The sequence below is a fragment of the Melopsittacus undulatus genome, chromosome 12, assembly GCF_012275295.1.
Source record: "Melopsittacus undulatus isolate bMelUnd1 chromosome 12, bMelUnd1.mat.Z, whole genome shotgun sequence".
NCBI classification, from domain to species: domain Eukaryota; kingdom Metazoa; phylum Chordata; class Aves; order Psittaciformes; family Psittaculidae; genus Melopsittacus; species Melopsittacus undulatus.
The window spans coordinates 2,505,476-2,529,502 of record NC_047538.1 but is presented as its reverse complement, the minus strand read 5'-3'; the positions used below and the strand labels follow the sequence as shown (position 1 = coordinate 2,529,502).

The 24,027-nt window shown below is 47.8% G+C and overlaps 1 protein-coding gene across 4 annotated transcripts in view; it reads left to right on the top strand.

Annotated features, from left to right (window-relative positions):
- The window catches only part of PAX7 (paired box 7), a 98,980-nt gene extending 75,296 nt beyond the window's left edge, over positions 1 to 23,684 (top strand). For 3 of the 4 annotated variants that reach the window (XM_005145421.3, XM_005145422.3, XM_005145420.3), the window contains exons 8-9: positions 19,194 to 19,440; positions 23,454 to 23,684. In XM_005145421.3, the coding sequence (XP_005145478.1) occupies positions 19,194 to 19,440; positions 23,454 to 23,569 (363 nt within the window). In that variant the 3' untranslated portion in view covers positions 23,570 to 23,684. Of the gene's footprint in view, positions 1 to 12,136; positions 12,203 to 19,193; positions 19,441 to 23,453 lie in introns of all 4 variants that reach the window. The other variant, XM_005145419.2, reaches the window with a different exon arrangement.
- The last annotated feature ends 343 nt before the right edge of the window (positions 23,685 to 24,027 follow it).

Here is a 24,027-nt window from a genome sequence, read left to right as displayed (position 1 = left end):
AGTTTTTCTGAAGTATTTGTCCTTTAGCTTCTTACACAGACACCACAAAAAGTCCTGAATTTGAACATAGGAAAGTCAGAATTAGGGTGGCATCTTTCTGGTCACATCAGCTGGGTCAGTGCTACTGGAGTGGCCAAACCATTTTCCATCACCTGAGAATCTCTTCATGCATTTTAAAGAGAAATGCCCCACATCTCTTTACAAATTAAGATCTTAATCCCATCCTTTGAGATTGGTATTTCAAAATCCCTTGGCATGCATGCAGGGCTTTCTTTTGCTGTTCAGCAGAGTGAGCACTGCCTTAGGTTTCACTGTTTGAGCAGGCATCAGCATTAGCACAGACTTTTGGCCTCCATTAACAAGAAAGGCTGATTTAACACTGAAACGTGCTGGACTGCTAATCAGCACACACTGATGTATCAATATCTCACCCAACACAAACCCCATCCAGGGGATATATAGAAGGTCATGGAAACATAGAATGGTTTGGGTTGGAACGGACCTTAAGATCATCCAGTTCCAACCCCCTGCCATAGGCAGGGATGCCTCATACTAGACCGTGTTGCTCGAGGCTCTGTCCATCCTGGCTATGAACCCTGCCAAGGATGGGGCATTCACCACTTCTTTGGGCAACCTGTGCCACATAATTTACCTCTAAATATGTTCAGTGTCTTTTTTCTATCCAGCCTCTTCTACCTGCAGCACTGAGCCTCAGCCAGCGCTTGCTCTTGGTCTGTTTCCCATTGCATCCATGTCATGACACCAGCTCTCCAGCCACCTTCTCCCAGCCCTGCTAGGAGATTGCCAGTCCTCCTACCATCCCCACCAGCTACAGCCTCTTCCTCCTTCCCCTCCTAACCCAGCTCCTGTGGCTCTCCCTGCCTGTGCTTTATTCCACCCGGGGTCTCTGAGCTGCAGTCCCTGCAAGAGGCTTGCTCAAACCACTGGAGAGCTGCAGGCTTGTCTGGAGGGCGAGAGGTCAAGCACTAGCAAGTGTTTCCATTTAGTTCCAGATACCAGCCTGACAGGTGGGTGCCTCTTGATTAATTCCCAGCTCCCCTAAATGCTCCCATCATCATGTGTTGTGGTCCTGTTCAAGCCTAGGCACAGTTAAGGCAGGAAAAAGAAGAGTGGAGGGCATTAAGTTCTCTCCATTCTCTTGCAGTGGGAGGGTGGCCTGATGCAGTTGCAGATCTTCACCTCCAGCACACATGGTGCTGGCAGTACTTTTGAGTAAAGATGTGTGCTTGGAAAGTACAGCCAGAAACCTTCAAAGCCCCCAGTTCTCCCAGTTTGGCTGCTATGGTGCTGTTTTTAGCTCTATCTTCTTGCTAATCTACAACTAAATGTCCAGCTGAGATTTATACAGTCCAGGAAAATAAGGATTTGGGATTAAGGGAGTTTCCTCATCATCTGAGCTGAATTGAGCCTTTTGAGGTGGGCACTGAAGAGGTTTGTGAGCCCTGTGTGGTGTAAGGTCTGGCTGCTGCCAGGTGCCTCAGTCAGCTTGTGCTGGTTCCTGACCAGTAACAGCTATGGTAGCATGATACTGGTAATCTTTAAGGCAGCACAGTCACATTGTGGTGATTCTGCATTTCAGACTATTGTCATTTAAAGAGAGAACATCACCCAAATTCATTCCATTAGGAGCTCAGTCATCTTACATGCTCCATATGATGAGTGCAGAGACAGGCCTCAATCAAACTGAATCATTCTCTGTTGACACCATGAACCACAGAGAGATTTATTTAGCCCTTATTGGAACAAGTCATTTGCTAGAGTCCAGATCCAAGGAATTCTCCTTCCTTCTTTATCATTCCCTCTTTCACACACACAGGTGTGTGGCGGTGTCCAGAAATCTCACCAGAGCATCTCTGCAAACATCCACGCTGGGGAAGTTCCCAAGGTTTAAATGGCTGAGTGAATTTCAGAGAGTAGGTACATCCCATTTACCCAGTTAATGCTGCAAGGATGTACCAAAGGTGTCAGTGGAAGACCTCAAGAGAAGGAATTTAATCCCTGGCAGTGTTTAAGGCCAGGCTGGACACAGGGGCTTGGAGCAGCTGCTCCAGTGGAAGGGGTCCCTGCCCGTGGCAGGGGTTGGAGCTGGATGAGCTTAAGATCCTTTCCAACACAAACCAGTCTCTGATTCTCTGTTTGGGGCAGCATAGAACTGGAAGTGGTGAGACTCATGTCCCCTGCTAACTTGGTTGCCCAACCCTGGCAACTACTTAGTTTTTGTCTTCCGTGGTTTTCCTGTCTGTGGAACAGGGAGGGTTGGCACGGATCCTCCATGCAGGAATGCAGAGACCCTACAGTCACAAAGAGCTGCAAAACACACTGAAGAGCAGGGAAGGACAAATCCAGAACACTTCAGGTGTTACAAGCTCACGAGCAGCAAAGCATCAGCAGTGCTGAGCTCCTCAGGAAGCAGCCGGTGCCTCAACACTACTTTTTCTTCCTTAAACCCCCCCCCCAACTTATTAAAATGTTGCCTGGTTCCATCTCTTGCTTATTCAAACAGTGCCAATTTCCGTGGCTTCATATCAGCTCCCAGCATCTCGCAGCCTCAGTGCTTGGGTTATGTGGGGAGAGAGAGTGGAATAAAAACCTGCAAGCCAAATAAAAGCTGTTATCTGACAGGATCTCTCCTGGGGATCTCAGTTATTAAAAAAAAAAAAAAGGAATCATTTTTTCTCTTAGCTGCTGTTTGTTAAATGTGCAGGAGCCATAGGCAAATTCTTGCTAATTTTGTGCATGCTTTTATCATCGTGGTGATTCACTGGCAGCTTTATCCTCCGATAAGTGGATTAGTTGTTGAGCTAAACAAAAAGGTGTTTGACAACCAGGAAGCTCTAAAGAACATATTTGTTTTCCAAAGAATGGAGCTGTGTTTGTTGCTCAGTGCAGTGTGGGGTGTTGTTGTGAATTTCATTAGCCAAAAGGAAAGGCCTCAAAGCTTTTCTCCCTTATATAAGGCTGGGGTTCAGAAGGAGCATCTCCCTCCTGTTAGTGGCAGGTTGTTGTTGTTGCTGTTGCTATTATTATTATCATCATCATAATCGTTTATCATCATCATCATTATTATTATCATTATTTTAATTCTAATAGTTTGGCCAAGGAGCGATGCAGATTAGGCAGTGGCTAATGTGGTGTCAGCATGAGCATGACATCTTTTGGCAGTGGGGCTGGGTAGCCACCAGCTTCCCTCAGGATCAAGTATCACATCTCAGCTAGATTTCTAGCAGAGCTCCATGGCTCACAGTTAGACCTGGACTTGTAGGGCTGGGAGCTAAATTGAGGGCACACAGAGATCAGTTGAGCCAGTGGAAGAGGAGAGGGCTAAAATAATGAGCTTAACTTTATCTGAGGCTTTCATCGTTGTATCTGAGCATCTCATCATCCTGGGATGTGTTTCTCCTCATGGTACCATGGGGAAGGTTGTTATCTCCAAGGCCAAGAATGGAGGCACAGAGATTTTATCCTGCTTAAATGTAAGGTAGGAACCTGAGGCTTTGCCAAGGCCCTTTGCTGGCCCCACATGCCTTCTCTGTAACAGTGCTTCTTATTCAGTAGCTCTGTATTTCTGTGCACTGTATGTTCATATCAGTCCTCTGGAGTCCTCCCTTTGCCATATCAGCCAAGTGCCTGGGAGACGATTTTTCCCTTGGAGCTGCAGGGAGCTTGGTGACAATGACAGTGCTTGGGGCTGAGCTTATGGTCTCCAGTAGTGTCTATAGGCAGACTCCTCATGAGGATCAAGAACAGGGCACTGTCCTATTTTCAGCTCAGAATATCTCCTTCAGAAAAGGTGGTTTGTCCAGTAATCCTCGGTGGATATTTCTTCCAAATACTTATCCAGGCTCCTCTTCCATCCACAGAGCTTCACATCCACTGCTTCTTGTGGCAAGGAGTCCCACAGGTTGACTCCATGGAGTGAAGCACTGTTTCATTGCTTCCTGTTTCATCCTTCCTACCTTCATCCAAGGCCTCCTTCTGGAAGTGATGGGGAATAGTCAGTTACTATTCACCTCTCCAGGTCATCTATGATTTCTTAGACTGCCATCAAATCCTCGCTGCCTGGGGAACCAGGAGAGGTGCTGATGGATTCACCAGCCCACCTTCACCAGCAATGCTGCTGGTGAGGTGGCTTTTTTGCCCACCAGAGCAGTTGTGTTGTACTGATACCCTTGGAAGGAAAGGTGTGGGTTTGTAGAAGTGCATTTTGTGCTTGAGCAAGGATTGGAGGCACTACTCAGGCTTATAAACCTCTGTGGATACTACTGATAGCAGAGGGAGATGTGTCTCCTGTGGAAATGAAGCATTTTGCATCCTGATGCCAAACGACATGTTCTTGGGTGTCCTTTTGAAATACAGACAACCTTGGTGATAAGAAGAACATAATCCCAGTGCTTGGAACAGATAGCTCCATCCCTCCTGATGTTTGTTAGGAGCCCACAGAGCTGGAAGGATAGTCAGCCACACCATTCCCATCCCCTCAGCTTTACTCATGCAACAGCCACATGTGACTCCAGTAAAGCTTGTTTTCCCCTGGCAAGGGGCTAAAAGCACCTTGAGAGCAGTCCCTGGCTGGGAGGGTGATATGCAGAGGGAGCAATGGTGGTGCCATGAGGAAGGGGGGAGGGCCGGGAACAGACCTGCCGTCTCCAGCAATTGCTGTTCAGCTCTGGCATAGATGAAACAGGGGGGAGGAAGCGAAGCAAGGGGGGAAAGCGGCAGTGGAAGAGCGAAAGGTCCCCAGCTGGCTGTTAGTGGCATCTGCACTCAGAGTGCAGACTCCAGCTGAGAGCTATTTCACTATTTATTTACATGTAATTATTGCTATGAGGTGCAGATATTAACACTGTCAAGAGCAATTTGCCCTGACATTTTTCACTTGCTCTGCTCCCTGACGGTTGGGCTTTGGTGGGATTTTTTTCCCCTTCTCTCTCCATCTCACTGCTTCACTTTGGGCTTTTTAATCCAGTGCCCTTCCCAACTCATTAAACTTGGAAATCTCATTGTGGGCAGAGAGGAGCAGCTCCCACCTCCCTTCTCCCCATGCTCTCAGCCCCACCACCCATCTACCAGCAGTTGAAGCATTTCCACTCTAAACAAACCAAATTTACCGGTGGCCGCGTTTTCAATTCAATGCAATCTCCAGCATTAACCTTTGCTTTCGACGCTGCATTTCAAACACACTGAAACCTGCCCAACCGTTTATTAGGGGGAGAGTTGCAAAGTGCACACGCAGAAAGCAAATGCAGAACAATAGTTCTCAAAGCAGTGCCCACACCAGCATCAAAATCACAACCCAAAAGGTGGGTTGGGACCAATGACTGTTTCCTACTGCTTTAGGCCCTATTTCTTTCCCTCCCTTCACTCTGCTCCTGCCTAAACCATCTGATTTCAATAGCTGGTGACACTTTAGATTAAGACTTCCGGCCTATGCTCAAGCCCTGATTTAATGAGACAGTTGGTGTATGTCATTTAATAAATACCAATTGTGCATTAGAACTTATTTGCCAAGCAGGAGCAGTGATGTGACAGGCACAACTCATCACAGCCCGCTTTGCTCCTCAGCCAGTATGGTGCTTGTCATTATTTAGCATTTGTTTACTCCACAATAGACCATAGCCCTCCTGGCAAAGCTCCACCACCCAGAGACCCATGCTTGGGTTTCATAAAGCAGAAGGAAAAAGTGAGGTGGGTATGAGAGTCTGAAGGACTATGCCACAGGGTTGTGTTTGTGGAAGGAGTTATAGAACCATATGGTTCATAGAACCTGCCAAGGTTTGGCTTGGGAAGGGACCTTAAAGCTCATCTTCAGTGCCACACATGGTGAATTTTTGAAGGAATGAATTAGAAGTTCCCATTCCTCCATTTTATCTGCAGCACCCTCAGCCCTTGTCTTCATTCTTAGAGTTGGACCAGGCTTGACTTCTACTCTCTTCACTTTGCAGGGGAAGAGATTTGGGAATCTGGTGTTTTCCCCCTCTTGCTTTCCCGGTTTGCTTTCTTGGGATGGGATTAGAAAGAGCCAGGCCCAAGGGAAGGCAACCAGACCCCAAGTCTGAAATATCCAGTGTTTGGGGCTTTTTGGGTTGTGTTACTTTTCTTGGTGCAGGGTCTCGTGCAGTGGGACATTCTCCTTGACTGCAGCACTTCTGTGTCATTGCAACACAAATAAATAGTGATAGGAACAGCTTCATTATCCATCGCGTGTGGAAGGGACAAGTGAGATCACTATGGATGAGGGGACAGGTTGCTGGGACATTTTGGGAAGAGTAAAATGGTTTCAATACCTTTTTGTCACAAATAGCAGGTTTTTACTTCATTTTGATCTTTCACTCAGGAGGTTGTATTTACACTTGCATCCCTCACCCATTTCCTTCCAGTTTTGCATTTACCCTGTTAGGAAAGCTTTCTTTCTAAGAGAAAATGTTGTTTCTCTTTTCATACCAGTTACACATCACCTTTGTGAACCTTTTTGAGAGGGACCTGTAACGCAATGCAACAGCTCAGTGGTATTTTCATTACTGCAGGCTGTGTGTTTAGATGTGATCAGAGCCCAGCATGGAAACTCAACAGTTTCTATTCTTAGAGCTCTTTCCCCCCCATGCTTCTCACCCCATCACCTCTTTGTGCGTGTGGCAGTGAAACAGAGCTGATAAAACTGTTCCCACCTTTGTAAAACTTACATCTTCCAGGGATATGCTTATATACATTAGACAGCATCATAGAGCACTAATGTTTTCAAGTTCCCCTCATTGCTGTGCTTAATGTCTGGAATGAGGACATTGATCTTGGCTTTGGGATGGTCAAATTCCTGCTCCCTCATAAACTTTGGCACCATCTCGAGTGTAAACCTTTATAGGGCTCAGTTTTCCACTTGTAAGGTGAGAGGTGGCAGCGCTGCTCTGCCTAATGCTGTTGATAAATACATTAGAGCAGAGCACAGAAAGCTTTGAAAGACCATTGCAGAAATAAGGCAACTTTGTGCTTTTTACACAGGTGGGACTTTGGGGTGCACATGTTCTGTCCTGCTGCTTCCTTGAGGCGTCTCTGAAAGGTTGGGATGCTCAGCTCTTGCTGGAGTTCAGTGGGTTGGCTCCCTGATACAGAAAGCCCCAGACTCCCAGGCCTTTTTTTGCATGGACAGGTTTTCTTCTCCATATAATGCCCAGGGGAGAATTAATCAGATGGGGGCTTTATTACCATTGACCCAAATGCACCCCGAAAGCTCAGGGACCAGCTGGTACATACATTAACTCCAGTTTTGCTCCATCTTGCAGTTCTTAAGACAGTGTTGTAGTGAATGTGCAGATTTAAGAAGGGTCTCTTAGGTGCTAACACTGAAATACTGCTCTGAACCCAGGACAGGCTTAGGGCACATAAGACCCAGGCAGTGCTCTTGGGTTGAGACTTCAGTCTTTCTGCTTTGCCCATGGATGGCCTCAGCCCAGCACCCTGAGTCCCAAGGGTCCCAAGCTTTAAACCAAGATCCCAATTCCTCTCTAAGCTGGAAGGTGCAAACCCAGTGGAGGAGATCTGTGCCCAGGGCTGCAGATCTATGTACTAAGCTCCTGCCCCAGCAGTCCTGTCTGGGGGTGCTGGAGCGCAGTGGGAGCAGGGGGAGTGTGCAAGAGATAACCACTGCTGTTGTCAACGCTGCAGGGACTTAACAGATTGTGAGATATGGCAGCTTGTTTGCACGGGTGTTAACCAGCCTCTCCTGTCCCCTTCTTGTCACTGCCCAGTCCCTGCCACAGCCAATCTGTGTCCTAATCTCTATCAATTAACAAGAAACACTTTCACCCCCCTTCCCAATGCAGGCACCCACCCTGCAGCCTGGGATAAAGAGGGAAGAGCCCCCACCAGCCTCGACCCTCTCCCCCTTTTACTTTCCACTAACTCAGCGCAACCAATTAGGCATCTGACACCCGTACTGGTGACAAATTGTTTCTGTCATCTGCTTTCTGTCTTTCATTAAAGGAGAGGCGGGGAGGGGGGGTGAGGAGGCAGGGGGGGCTGGGAGATGTGATCTCCCATGCTTAGCGAGGCCAGATACATTAATTACAAAACGGCCATTTGCAGCATGAAAATGCATTAATTAAATTTATGCAATCATTATCTTTAAATAGTCATATCTTGAAAAGAATCAGCCCTTCCTGAGCCTTCCCTCTCCTCTGCTAAGGAGCTCTAATCCCTTTTCCGCCAGTTATCTTGGGATCAGCAGTGACTTGTATGCTTTTAAACTTCTTGCATGCAGGAGATGCTGTAAAAACTGTGCTCGAGTCCTACAGGGGTGTGATGACACCTTCACATCGCAGCGAGGGGGATAGGTGAGGGGTACATCTGTACACAGCAAGTTAGAGGACTTGAAGGTATCTTCATAGAAGAGAGCTTGTAGCTCAGCCAGGAGTTGTGAGGTTAATGGCTAAAGTTCTCTGCTTGCATTTGTACAGCCACGTGCTGGTTTCCATCCCCACTTAGTAAATGTAGTGCTGTTTCCCTTTGGAATCGAATAAGTCAAGACCCCTCCCTTTGGCACAGACACCAGACAGTTCCCTTTTATCAGTGTATCTTATTCCTCTTAAAAATCACTTAAATCAAGGCAGTAAATGAAGTTCATAAGAAAGCAAGGTTTAAAACCCATGCAATTTGTTACTCCCATGTTTGAGATCACTTTTTGGTGGCTTCATATGGTATATCTAGAAAGTGTTTTACCTTCAGACTTAGCCAAAATCAAACTGTGCTGGATAAGTAAGAAGGAAACACTATTAATGGACCAGGAGCTTCTACTTCTACACTTCACTATTCAAAGACTTCACCTGTTTGTGTTGTCCACTCAAATCTATGTTTGTTTGACAACTCAAATGTTTGTGTTGTCCATCACAAATCTACTGAGGTTCCTCAACACACACCAGGTTCAGGAGTGCCAAAATACTCAGGGAACAATTCATGTTCCTGCTTAAGTAAGCATCACAGGATATCTCCACTCCAAATAGCATTTAAAGAGCTGGAGGACTCTAAGGGGGATACTTATGGAAACTCAAATCCCTTAGGGCTTTCTTATCACTGCTGGTGAAAGATTTTGTGCTGCTCTTTAGGTGTCTCCATCATTTTTAATAAATCCTGTATGTTTTCCTCCCATCTCTAATGTTTAATGGGCCAATGTCCAATTAGGAAGGAGTGGATACAGTGGTGTTTGGAGCCCAACCTCATGTTGTATTCAGTTAGGATCAGGAGTTTGGGATTAAGACTGGATAGAATCTGGGGGTGGATTTAAGGGCACCAAATCCTGCCAGAGTTCTCACATCTGAAGGGCAGAAAGGAGCTCTGGGCTTTCAGGAATGGTAGGAGACAGGAGCTTGTCCTGCACATGAAAGTACCCCTGACAGTCCTGAGCTTCTCTTCAAGAAGTGCATTATGAAACTGCAAGAGATCTGTTTGGATCCAGCACAGCATGAACTCAGTGTAAAGGTGATCACAAATAATGACCACAAAAGGCTTATTTTTCCCTGGATCATCTCTGAGAATGGACATTCTTGGAGAGAGAGGCAAAGCTTTACTGTGGAAAAGCAGGGGCAGAGGCTGTAGAGCCAGAACACCTCAGCTATAATGTGTTTTCAGCACAGATCCACACTTCTCTTTACTACTGTTTGTTTACACAGACACTGCTTGTGGGTGGATGCAGCTCCCTTATCCCTAAGTTCAGATCCTATGAGGATTTTGGTTCATGTTTGGCCAAAGCAAGCAGCTCCCTGTCTTTGAAAATACCACAGTGCTCCCTAGCAGCAGAGAGAAGTCCGAAGGAAGAGCACATGGTGCTTTGTAGGGCTGTGAGAGGCATTTCCTGGGATTCAGGAGCTGCTATTTTCCTTTGGGTGTGGGAAAAAGAGATCCTGACTTTAACATTCATCCCTGTGGTAGCCTCAGAAGATCCAAACAGGATCCAGACAGGACTGGGGTCTGCGTTGTTCATTCATTAGAGTGAGCTGGAAAGAGAAACCCTCACCTTAAAGAATGCTCCAAGCTCCCCCACCCAGGAATGCAGGGAACTGAGGGAGCAGGGAAACAAGCAGCAGAGGAGCTGGCAATGGGAAATGCTTCTGCTTTTCCCTTTCTTCCATTCTTTTGCCAGCCCAAGTTATGAAGTGTTTGGTGCGAGCCCAGCCAGCCCTGCACTTGCTGAACTTATCAGGGTTATTTCATCTCCCCATGACCTCTCTGTATTTACCATGGGAACCCTGGAGGCATTGGCTTTGCTTAACTGGTGTATCTTACACTGCAGTTAAGCTGGACCTTAACTGATTACAGCCCTTGATTGATCAGAGAAAAGAGGGAGGGGAAGAGAAAGAGGAGTCCTAGAGCAGATTCAGGACTATCAGTGCACCAAGCAGCTTCGCCTGGGGCTGGGATATGCCACTCAGGGGACTCTTTGTAGTGCAGCTCCTTTCACATTTATAGAGGCTCCCCTCCACTCTCCAAAAAGAGAGACACAGAGAGAAAAGCAGGAGAAGGGGGGGGGGCATGGAGCAGACTCAAAGGATCTCAGGAAATCTTGTTTGGAAGCAGTAAGTCAGCACCCGCACTCCATTACCAGTGTCCGCGGGGGGTTGTGATAGTGAGCGAGCACAGAGCAGCTTAGCTGAGAAATGGGGAAAAAAGAGAGAAATAATCAAATGAGAGAGAGAAATGGAAAGGGAGGAGGGGAAGGAGAGGCCTTTCTGTGAATTTGGGGTTGTCTTTGTTAGGCTCTGTCAGTGGGCGGCTGTTGGGGAGAGGAATAACACAAGTTTATCAACCAGTTTGAATTCGCTGGGACTTGGTTTTGCTGTGTGATCGCTCCACTCTGCCATTATCCACGTCAGGCAGATGCAGAGCTATAGATTTAGGGCCAATTGAGCATGGTTTTGTCTCCTTCTTGGTATTCTGAATCTCTCACCAAGCCCCAGAAGCTTTTTGTTCCCCGCTGGCCATCAGCATGTGTTAACTTACCCGACAATGACCAAGTAGGTGTAGAAAATACAAGCCCAGCCCATTCTCAAAGCCAGACCTAACCTGAGTCCTTCTGCCAGTTTGAAATGTTTAGGAATTCCAGTTTTCCATGGTTTCACTTTCTGCTCTCTTATCTCAGGTGACTTTGTGAGTTCCAAAATGCCACAAGCAAGGTGCATATTCCTGCAATTAGGTGTAAAGTTGCTCAGAGATGCTTTGTATCTCCACACAGGGACTTGAAGAGTTTCCTTTCCAATGTATTCACTTGACCTGTTCAGAGAGGCATATTCAGAAGGAAAACAGCATCAGGATAGGGTTTGCTCGTGGTGGCTTCTGTTAAGGCAGACTGCTGCCTAGAAATAAGGAGGAGGGGGTGGCTCAGTTTGCTGACCGGCACATTTGGGAAGCAATGGCCTTCTTTTGGCTATTCTATACAAAATGTCTTAGCAATTCCAATTTAATCAGGAAAAAACACTTCAGGCTTGGTTAACACAAGATGAATAACAATATTGATGGTTAGTAAAGTGCAAACTGCCTTGTTTTCAGAGGGGAGATACTCAGCAATGCATGAAAATCAGCCCCTTTGGACAGTTTGGTTACTGAGGTGCTAGTTAGTCTTTTGGTTTGAGTCTCTCCCATTCTGGCTCTTGATTTTGCTTGTTGGTGAAACTGATGCCTATAGAACTGGGCCCTCCTTTGCCTCCAGCAGCCCATACTAGCACAGCATGTCTTTTGGTTTCCTCTCTAGTTATCCAGACTGTAAAAATCTTTGCCATCTGCTTTTATCTAAGTGACAATAGAGTTGGGTGCCCTAATGCCAGGGATGGTAGCTCGTGTTTCTAGATCAAGCAGCTTTTAATGTAGTAATTCCCATTCCCAGTGATGCCTCTGCCCTTCCCCTCCAAATTACACATCTCCTGCGGGATATCTCATAGCCCTGATTGGATGTGTAACCCCGTGGTGCTTCTGATTTCCTGATGGTATTTCCACTGCGAGAAGAGCCCACTCCTCTTTCCCAAACTATCCAGACTTAAGCCATTTCTCTTACCCTTATAGCTAAGACCTTCCCATTCTTTTGTATAGCTTAGAAACTTTTCTTTAGACCTTCTCTATAATTTGTACATCTCTACAGAAGCAGGGTGCCCAAAACAAGATGCAGTGCTCCAGGTGGAACCTCACCATAGCCTTGAACAATCAGGTAATAACTTCCCATCGCCTTTTTTTGCTAATCCTCCCCTTGTGCAGCCTGCATTGGTCTGCTTTGCTGCAGCTCACCATTGCATCCCCAGCTCCATCGCATCCCCAGCACCTCCCCAAGCCCTCTCCATCATAAGTGTGTGACAGTTGCTCATCTATTAAGTGAACAGGTTCATTATAGGATACAGATGCTCATCTCCATTTCACCTGCTGTGTCCTAGACCACTTCCCTATGGCGCTGAAACATCCCTCAGGTGTTTGAAGTCATTGAAAGGCATTAATGATATTTCTGGGTTGATTGGTGACTGTCAAGCTGTTCAGGCACAGGCTTACAGTAACTGTGACCACTTTGAAGGGATCCCGTATGATCTGTCCCATACAAACCAGAAGGCATTCAGGCACATGGTGTTCTGCTCCCAGCTGTGCTTCTGACAGACTTTGGAAAGGCTCTTCACTGGCATCCACATATTTTCCCAGGAAATGGTGAAGGTCAGGAAAATGAGACATTACTACAATGGAGCAGCAGCCACGTCAGCCCTGGAGTCCTTCCTGCTGAGGAAGAGATTGTGTTAGCTCATATAGCTCATGGAACTGTTGGAACAAGTCAGAGCAGGCCACGGGGATGATTAGAGGCTGGGGCAGCTCTCATAAAAAGACAGGCTGAGAATACTAGGGCTGTTCAGGGAAGACAAGCTGTGTGGAGACCTCAGAGCAGCTTCCAGGGTCTGAAGGGGGCTACAAGGATGCTGAAGAGGGACTCTTCATCAGGGACTGTAGTGATAGGACAGGGGAAGTTCAGGTTAGATCTAAGGCAGAAGCTGTTCCCTGTGAGGGTGCTGAGGCGCTGGCACAGGGTGCCCAGAGAAGCTGTGGCTGCCCCATCCCTGGCAGTGTTCAAGGCCAGGTTGGACACAGGGGCTTGGAGCAGCTGTTCCAGTGGAAGGGGTCCCTGCCTGTGGCAGGGGTTGGAGCTGGATGAGCTTTAAGGTCCCTTCCAACCCAAACCATTCTATGATTTCTATCACATTGTGTACGGATGGAATATAAATACCTGGCTGGATGAGGCAATGGAACATCATATTTCTTTAACTTCACTTAAAGTCCTCTACAAAAGAGAAGTAGAGAGTTAAGCCACATACTCATTTATACCAGTGTGAATTCAGACTGTGCTGGGAGTCAGGGAAGTTACCCTTACGGAAAGCTAATACGAAGTTTGCTCCCTGGGCCCCAAAATGTAGTTCGAAATTACTTTAGATGGAAGGAACTGCTCTTACCTGGCTCAGAAGCGTGTAAGGAGTATGAAGCACTATCTGGATCCTTGGCCTGATTGCAGGATCAGATCGGATGAGTGTATGTGCTGCATTGGGTTGGCATATTGGGATACAATTCAGCTGGATGGAATGATTTAGAATACACTCAAAATTAATTGCTTGGTTGGGAGTGCAGTATTAGTGATTGCTACATAAGTCACTTTAGTCCTACCTAGGGGCATATTTGCATATATTTATCCTCCTTTCAAGTGAAGATCTTTGGGGAAACTGTATTTATCTCCTCCTAACTCTCTTTGGCTTTCAGTAGTCCTACAGTCACCTCTTCATTTTGTTTCCATTTAATGTATGTATAGAATAATCGACTCTTCCTCTTCCCACCAAGTGAAAATGAATCCACAGAGATCAAAAAGCATTAACATAAGGAAGGGTTGCCTTCTGCAAGAGAGAAAAGAAAGATTAGCTGAACAGGCTGCACAATAAAGATGGAAAAGATTAAGCTGTGTTCCCCCACCAAGTAGGTAGGAAAAGTCTTAGAGCATGAAGCTGAATCAACCACAAATGGCAGAGACCAAGTCCTTATGGAGGAACTCAGAGGGAATCACTAACTTGGTCCATGCCGTTAATAAATCCATGAGATCCAACATGTTTCCCAGCATGGCCATCAGGCCCCTGGCAGACTTCCCGTTCCCTAGGAAGGAGTGTAATTGTTAACACCACAGAAAGCTGATACAAAGAGATTTCAGCCTACAAATGCTCTTCACACACAATTTCCTAGTGCTTTTTGCCTGATGCAGTATGAAATATTCCAACCGATCACATTTGTGGCCTTTCCGAAAGTGAGAGAATCTCTACCCATTCCTAGGAAAGCAGACCACAGCCTCAGCAACACTCCTTGCTGCCAGGAGACCCTTCCTTTGCATTCTCTGGGGACCACGCAGCAGCTTCTCTGGAGTTAACACCCTTCAGCTACTGCAGATCATTTCAGCTTCCCTCAGTTCAGGACTTAGCCAGGCTCAGCAGTTTCTAAATGCAGCATTTCTCTAAGGCAGCCTCTGATTTTGGATGCTTTGTGCTGTGTCAAATCAAATGTCCACAAATGGAGACACCACAGAAGCAGGGGTCACTCTGGGAAATGCCATCCATAGGCTCCTGCCTCCCCATTGCTTTGTTTCCTGGAGCTTGAGCTCCTTGTAACACCTCAGTGTCCTCCTGGACCATCACTGAGTGTAGGTATGAAGCCTGCTGTGGCCAGGGCCTGATGTCTCTATCAGCTGGGTATCTTAGGAAGCCTAAAGCAGGCTGATAATACGGGCAGGAGGTGGAGGGACTCTCAGGATGTATGGCATGGTCTGGGCTGCTCTGCTATCTCCCATAGAGCTCCTGACCACAAAGAGCAGTGCTGGGACAAGGTTCTGTCACAAACCTTTCTTCTAGCTTACAGTATATCTCCCTATCAATTGTCTGCCCCTTGAGCCCCTCCGAACACCCCCAACCACCCCCCCAACCCGCAAATCTGACGGCCCGATTGCCCACATTGAAGGCCCTAATTGCACTTCCCTTCCCAAAGCCACACTGGTTTATCATAAAGGGTGCACATTTCCCCTGCTGCAGCTTCCATGGCCAGAGGCCCTGAGGCCAGCTCAGAAATGGAGGGAATTAATTACATTTTTTTAACTCCCCTTCTTTTAAAGTATGGGAGAGAGTGATGAAACGTCCCTGGGGGGGGGACAGGGGGGAGCTGCAGACATGAGGGTGAGGAGGGAGGCAGCAGCAGGAGGTGAGGGGGGGTGGCTCTTTCATCCAGGAGGGTCTTTGTGCATTAACCTTGGTCTCCCCAACACACCAGGACCTCTTGCCCATGACAAATGACCTCTGGAAAGAGTAGAAACAAGGCCAAAGGCTCCTTCCAGCACCGTGGCTGTTATTGACTTAGCCCAAAGTGCAAGCCCACGCCATGCCTGTGACTGATTTGGGACAGCAGCAAAGGGAAAGGGGATGGGGAAAGGGAGAGAGACAAATGATGAGAAGGAGGGGAAAGGGAAGGCTGTCAATCACTGTGATGGACAGGGAGCAGATTTCCCTCCAGATAAAACCTTACAGATGTGAAGAGGTTATTGATTTTTAGTTAGTGATAATAATGCACCAAGAAGTAATAAATTATAAGCAAGCAAGGTCAAAAAGAAAAGGTAAAATGACTTTGCATTCTTGAAGAAGGGATTTCTCCAGATGCCCCAGACTTTCCTAAGTTCAAAAGTTGCCTGGAAAATGAGGTTATCCATCTGAAACAAGAAGTCAGATACCAGGGGTCTGCTGAGGCTGGAGGGCTCATGGAGGGTTATCTGTGCTGGGTGCCTGAGTAGTGAAGAGGGGATAGAAATCTCTGATTCACACGTGTTATTTCTAACACCTTTGTGTCCTGAGGTGGGGAAGATCAGATGTTGTCCTCTGATCTGTGCAAACAGCATCTCAGGAGGCCTCAGCCTTACATTGCCTGGAAAAGGCATTCCCATGGTCAGTGTTGCTGGAGGGAATGGTCATTTTGGAACCCCCACAGCTGCCCTCAGGATTCCTTTACAAGACTCCTCCACCCTGCTTCCATGGGAGCATCCAGCAGGGATGTTCATCTTGTAGCCACCTTCCAGCATCTCCCCTTTCCAACCTCCATACAGCTACATATCCTTTCCCCACCATGGCATCGCCGTGGTGAAAGGCTGACATCCTTGTATTTCGAGAGGGAAATTCATCCTGTCTTGTCCAGAAAGGGGTCCTAGGTTGGGTTGAATTGTCCTTCAGAGGTGTCAGTCTCTCTGTAGAGGGATTCTAAAGGATTAGCACTGACCAGAAACTTAACTTCCCATGGCTAAGGTTAGTTGAGTTGAGTCCTAGCTTAAGTGACTTGCACAAGCCCTGGTGAGTCAGTAGCAGAGCTGGGATTAGAAATCAGTCCTGATTCTGACTGATTAAAGCCAATTACTGTCTTTAGTAGGATTTGAGCAAGCATCTTGTCTGAATCTGCAAAGTGTGAATCTGGGTTTCATTTACCAACGTTGCTTTACATCCTCTGTTCTTTTTAGCAGGGCCGTAGCGGAAGTGTTAATACGACTTCTGCTTGCTGTAAGAGCCTTTTCCCTGAGTAATATAAAGCAGCTGACTCTTTTGGGGAGACAGCCAGGAGAGAGAGCACTAGAAAACCCTCTGCTCTGTGAATGGTTCCAGTTGCCCTTCATTTGATAGAGCAGGATTTCTTTCAGCACATCCACAGTCAGGCAGCACTGCCAGACCTGGACAGCTCTGGAAGGGAGAGGAGAAACCTTAGTGCTTCCCAGGCTGGACCTCTCCAACAATAACACATCATTTGTATGTCTGTGTTTTTCAGAAGGATGTTTATTGTTTTAAACATCTGATTCTGCTTGCGAATGAAATCCAGTAGCGTCTTGTGGCTCCTGTATGTGGGAGTGTCCTGGTTGTCCATCAAGAGAAGCAGTACAGGGTGTAACACCTACAGCTGAGGTGATGCTGAAGCTTTGAGGTCTGTAGCCAGTGGGATTGAGGGGCGTTTGAGGGTATTCATGGTGGACCCAGATCAAAGTTCATGACCTGGCTTGAGTGGAAGGTTACAAATAACTCTGCAGCTGGAAAAACCCCTTCAGGCTGCACTCCCTGCTACATAAGCCTTGGGGCAGAGAGGTTTGCGTTACATCCCCATAGAAAAGCAGGACAGCCCTATTCTCATATTAATCCACTCTGTCTTGCATATTTAAATGCAATGTCCTTTCTTCACCCCTTTCAGTCTTTGGGCTGTCATGGGGCAGGCAGTTCCATGGGCACGTTTTGCATGGTGTTATGGCTAAACAGCTTCATTAGATGCCTCCAGGCTTAATCACTGTGATTAAGAAGCTGGGCCAGAGGATCTGGAGAGCTGGAGGTAGCTTAGGCTCTATCTGGAACGTATCTGCCCTGCAGGGTAGAGGCAGCTCAGCCAGTTTTAACTTCTGGGGACCAGCAACAAACAGAGCTCAGTGCAGGCTCAAAACCCTGAAGGAGGAGAGCTGAAATGAGCCCTCTGAGCTCTCTGCTGCTGGTGCAAAGCTTGTTCCCTTGTCTCTGTACCACGTTGCAGGCAACCCCAGTGGTCAGCGTTAGATGGATTTTCCAGGCTTTTCAACTAACGCCCTCCCCAGATCCTCCCCACTGCCTCCCCCTCCATGGGGGTCCAGCCACCCCTGCTCCCAAATTCCCCTCCCAGACAAATGCCTGGGAAGGATCTCAGGCCGGTCAAGTCGGGAGGTGGCATCACATCAAGGGAAAGCATCTTTGCAGGGCTCCTGAGTCCTTCCGGGGGGAGGAGAAGCTTTAGAAAGCAAAGGCCAGCACATAGCTGGTTATTCAGGCTAAGCCCCAGCTCCGGCAGGAAGGTGAGGGAGGAGGGAATGGGGAAGGTGTCGGGGTGAGCAGGAAGGGGAGACGCGGCTCTATACAACCCCGCTTGTGTCCTTCCAGAGAATGTATCCTCTGCACAATAGCTCACCAGGCCTCTGCTGGGGGATAAAGGGCTCATTTTACCACTTGCCAGGCTCCAAATATTTCCAATTTGCCACTTTAATTGATGTCAATAAGGTTATGCTCAATTCGGAGGGGTTCAGCCGCTCGGCATCTGAGCGCAGGCCTGGCCCCCTGAGGTGAGGGCCTGTCCCCGCTCCCCCCTCCTTCCCCAGCACAACTCCAGCAAGATCAACCAAGAGGCACCAGGAATTCCCTTCCTTCCCTCGCCACGGCCCCACTCCTGCAAACTCTTTCCACTTTTAACTTGGCAGCCCCGGGGTAATTTGGCTGATTGCAGAAGGCAATTGCATTAGAGAGCTGGCGGATCAGGGTCCTTGTGTGAAGGCCAGTGGGCAGCAGCTTACCCCAAAGTCACCCGCAGGAACAAATCTGGCATTTTTTTTGTTGCAAAAGAGGAAAAAAGTTCATCTGTTTTCAGGTCTCAAAGCAGGAAGAGCGTTTGTGTGCAAATTTAATTACATTTTCCAAGCAAACACTCCACTGAAATGAGCCGAACCAGGACCTGTTCTCCTTTAACATTGGAGGGGAAAGAGAACTTTGACTTTTTAGTTCCTAAAGCTGAATCCGCATCAAAGCCAGAAAGGGGTTGCATCTAATTTGGTTGGGGACCTTCACAAACCAAGCCCCAAAGACCTCCAAAGGAAGGAGCTGTCTTCAATGTCCCTTTTGGAAAATAGGGATTTTTTGCTCCGTCTTCTGTGTCTCTGAGGGCAGTGCTGAGGAAGGGAGGATGCTTGTCCTCACTTCATGGCAGTATATGCTAAACAGGTTTGTCCCAAGTTTCTTCCTTTCTCCAGTCTTCATTCTGAACAGCACTAACACTGTAACAGGACTAACACAACAGCTAACATTGTTGGCAGGTCAGCAAAGAAACACTAAAGACTGAGTGTACCTTGAGGGATCTTCTCAGTTATCCCTGTTAAGGACTCTCATTAGTCCTAAGGACTAAGCGTTAGAGCCAGCTCTGGGATCTTTGTGTTGTTTTTGGTGGAAGCAGACCTTCATTCTCCAGCCTGGCCAAACCTATTTTGATATTGTCTCTTACAATGGTAGAGCACCATTGTATGTGCACTGTTGCTCCCTAGTATGCATGAAGGCAGCTGCACACCCCGCCTTTCTCCTCCAGACACTGACATGTTGTCTCTTGTGTTTCTGCAGGTGATGAGCATCCTGAGCAACCCCAGTGGGGTTCCTCCGCAACCCCAGGCTGACTTCTCCATCTCTCCCCTTCACGGTGGCTTGGACACCACCAACTCCATCTCTGCCAGCTGCAGCCAGCGGAGCGACTCCATCAAGTCCGTGGACAGCCTCCCGACTTCCCAGTCCTACTGTCCTCCCACCTACAGCACCACCAGTTACAGCGTGGATCCAGTGGCTGGCTACCAGTATGGACAGTATGGACAAAGTAAGTGCTCTGATTTCATTCCCCCTGTACAGGGAGCAGGAGAAGGGGGGGGGGGGGGGGGGGGGGGGGGGGGGGGCGGAGGGGGAATGCAAGAAGTTATTGTATTGGAAGGGATTTCTGTAGAAATCATAGGATCATAGAATGGTTTGGATTGGAGAGGACCTAAAGATCATGTAGTTCCAACCTCCTGCCATGGACAGGGGCACCTCAGACTAGACCTGTCCAACCTCACCCTGAGCACTGCCAGGGACAGAGCATTTACCACTTCTTTGGGCAGCCTGTTCCAGTGCCTCTCCACCCTCACAGTAAAGACCAGTAAAGGAATCTGTCCATCTAGAGAATAAAAGGAAATGTGCTCGTCAGACACAGAGATTGCTCCACAGAGCCTCCCCAGCACCCTCACAGTCCAGTTCAAAAGTCCCCACTGAAATATTTTAGGTACAACATTTCTATTCAGAAAAGACAACTTCCAGACCTGTCTCCTTCCATCTCTAATTCTTGCTTCTCCAAAAGCCCTAGAGCGTGTTCACCCTGCTCAGCCAAAGGAAAGCTGGGATTTTAACACCATTCCTTCGTGTAATGTGTCTCTTCCTCCCCTGCCTTCCATCAGGCAAGGGCTGGGCCCGTACACCAAGGTTTTGCTCCAAAACACATCAAGGCAATGCCCGTCAACTGGGCTGTGCTGCTGCAAAAGTTGAAGTGAGCCTGGAATTGTAATCCTGAAGCTAAACCTCAGCCCTGAAAGGCAGAGGGACCTGGGGAGGGTCTGTTTCTGCTCTCAAATGCTTGGGTCACGCAAACACCAGCAAGCCTGGCAAAGGGCTCACCTGCTGGTGTTAAACTAATAATAAGAGTGGTGGTGTGAGATGATCCGCAGAGGGTTAAAGGTGCATCCTCTTCCTCCGGGAGCACTCCTGCTTTGCCCATAGCTTGTCCTCAGTGACCTTTCCTTCCATTTGGCTGTGGCTTTTTATTCCCCTCTCCGTCACAGCCCTTTAATGTCTTTAACTTCTCCAGCTAAATGAGAACCGGCTGTGGCGGCAGACGGGATCAATAGCTGCTTCCCCACAGCCCCCCTCTTTTTGGTTTTCAGGAGTTTGATCTGTGACCCCTTGACCTTCCCCTCGCTTCTGGATGTGAGGCTGGACACACGTGCTATTGATAAAAATCTTAAACAAATTCCAATACCATGGATTTCCAATAAAGATTCCCTTGGGCAGGACGTTAGTCACACCCATGTGTGTAAAAAATAAAGTAAGGAGGACGGACGACGTTTTCCTTCTCCAGCAAAGGAGGAGGAAAGAGAAAGAAGGGTTTGTCTTGCTTTGCTGCAGGAATTTTCACTTGGGCCTCTCCTTGTGCTGATGAACTGCTCAGCAGCCCTCTTTATGCTGTTTTTTGCCCTGCTTTCCTGACTTCTGTCACAGCACTCCCTTTTTTCTGCTGGACACCATTCTATTTGCCAGTCCAGTTCAGAACCCACTGGGCTCGGTTTGGAACAGGAATGTCTTCCTATTAATAGTGAGGAGAGCCCAGCAGCAAGCCTTGTGTGGTTGACAGTGTTAGTCCAGCTGTGTCCTGTACTTAGAGACATGCAGGTCACTAGTGATGAAGGAGTTCTTCCTGCTGAGGCAATGAAGGTAGGTGAGAAACCATCACACACCATCCATGGTGCCACTGCTTCCCAGTGCCAGGAGCTGGGGTCCCCCTCAGCATAGTGGCCAAAGCCAGATCCACACTGGACTGCAGGTGCAGCACAAACCAGCAGTGGCTGTTCTAAGGTGAGAGCTAGATTATTGTGAAATCCCACATGTGAACACATCTGCCTAGAGATATTTGCATGTACAGCTCTGCAAGGGCAATATGTAAGTCTGCTCCACTATAAACTTTCTTATAATGAGCCCCATTTACAATAATCTCTGTGTGTGGAAACAGTTTTCATTGGTAATAAGTCCTGTCAGAGTAATCACTTACATGAAGATGCCCTTGATATAGCAACACTTTTCCTTGTCTTGGTACATGTTGTGTTCAGCAGATACTTCAATTCTTCCTGCTTTTGAATTCTTCTCTGCTTCTTTTCAAATGCTGACCTCCACAAAACCATTTATTGATGTTCAGTTCAAATCATGTTTCTTCCTTTTATGATGCAGCAAAGAAGTATCTGAACTCTTTTTAATGAACGCTGATACAATAAAAATGGGGGGTTACTATAATTTGGGGGTAGGCTCTGTATGACAGGGGATGTAACCAGGGCTGGTAAATAAGAGCTCTGTAGTTTTGATAGGCTTTGGAACTGACCTGCAGGGAATCTCTCCCCCCCACTTCTCGCCTCATTCTCTGCTTTAGAAACCCGAACCCAGGCACACTTTCTCTCTCACATAAGCAAATAAACACCCAGAGTACTTCTGCTGGGTTTCTGGTTTTATTTTGCCTTCCACTGTATTAAACCAACAAACTGTATTTTGACTTCTGGCGGGGATACCCTGGTGCCTTTGAGCTCTTCCCGCAAAGAACAATTATTGGGAGGTTAGCAGGTTTGTTACAGAAGGGTGGAATTGCCACCAGATTCCCATTTTTCCCAGAGCTCTGGCTATTTACCTCCTTCCCTTCCCAAGCACCCATCTCGATTCACCCAGAGCACGGGTGACAGCAGCAACAGAGGCCCAACCCTACCCACAGTGTGGCTGAGGAGTGAATTTCCTCTTTACCTGCATCCTCTCTAAGATATATTTAATGTGGTTACCTGACATATCAGGGGACAAAGGTCTGGATAAGAGCCATAGCTTGGGGTCTAATCCTGTGTACACCCCACCCTTGAAGTTGGAAGCACCATAACACAACATTACAGAGCCCAGCACCCGAGCTGAGCTACCCCAGGACTCTGGTCCATGGGAGGAACCAGCTCCACTTGCCTCACTGAGCTCCTTCCAGACCCTGCTGCCTGCAGAAGCTCCCCAGCCCACCTCCCTTCAGCCCCACAGAGCTCACCCTGAGCCGAGCCTGTGCTGTCCCAGCCGGTGAGGAGCAGAGATGCCAGATTAATGTGGTCCTCTCAGTTCCCAAAGGCCGGAGCTGTGTTAATGATGCCGGTGATGGAACGCAGAAGCGTGAAAGGAATTCTAATAGATATGACAAGTCTAATAAGAATTTGTGTCTGGAAGGGACCTCCTCTGGGGCAGGCGCCTGACAAGACGTTGATGGCTGAAATTTGTTTACTCATTGGCACCGATTGTACATCTCCTGCCAGCTCCTTATTAATCTAATTTAAGACATTAAAGCTAGTGAAAGGGAAGGACTTTGACTGAAGCTCAGCTAATGAGCAATGTCACCATCCTGCCCCGGTCCTCTTCCCCCTCAGACCATGGGGCAGTCAGGCGAGCTGGGATACAGGTTAAGCATCACCTCAGGAGTTATGGCTGCTCTTTCTCACCCAGATGGAGATAAGCAAAGCACTTTCCCTTAGGAAGGGTGGATGGAGGCAAGGCAGCAGAGCTTGCAGAGATGAGTCAGCACACAGCAGTGAGTCAGATTCAAGCGCTGTCCAGCCTTGCTGAGCTTCCATTGGAATCTCTCGAGTCATTTACACTGAGTGCAGGAGTTGGCTTTGCCACTGTGAGATGATACAGGGAGGTGAGGCTGGAAGGCTTATCCCAGTGGCTTTCTGCTCAGGCTCATCTTCAGGCAACTGCCTTGGAAACACCACTTTCAATGGCAGAAGTACAGTTTTAGCTCTTTTCCTGGAGTGATTTGATGAGCTGCAGCAGCACACACAGAGAGCGCTCTGCACATCAGCTTAACCCCAGCAACATCTGTCCCATCAGGTATTTCTGGCAGGACCATCACCCATTTGCAGGATCCTCATGTCTGTGACAACCACTGCACTGAGCCTCTTTGTATGAGTCTGTTTGCAAGCGCTGTTGGTTACACACCCTTTGATGCTGAAAGCCTCCTTCCACTGCATGCTAACGTTGTGCTGTTTTCTCACCCTCCTCTTTTTTTCCCCTCCTCTTCAGCTGCTGTTGATTATTTGGCCAAGAACGTGAGTCTGTCCACACAGCGCAGGATGAAGCTGGGAGAACATTCAGCCGTTCTGGGCCTCCTACCAGTAGAGACAGGCCAAGCTTACTGAAGAGTCCGACTGTGCCAACAACCCACTCCAGCAACTTGGTAGCACTGGAGAAACACCACCAGCCTTCCAGGGATCTACCTGTACCCAGACCCTGCTCCTTCCCAATACCCTTCCACCTTGCACCAACTTGAGCTGTGAAGGAGACGGGAAGGAGGGGAAAGGCTCTCCAAGTCTCCAGCTCCTCCTCATTCCAGAGGCAAGCCTGGCCTCTGTGACCTGACTCCTCCTGTGGCCAGAGACAATGGGTTGGGTACATTTATTAACCCCAAGTTCATGCCCTCCCTCTAACCTACCTGGCCATGGCATTTTGCCCATGCTTAACGACTTTCCATTGATCTAGGTAGTTGGCATAGTCAAAGCCAAAATGATCTTTTTCTCTTTGTAAAAATGAAATGTTTCCTTTTGTTTCCTTTTCTTTCCATTGCTGTAAATTTGGTGAATGTTGTATAGGAAAGAAT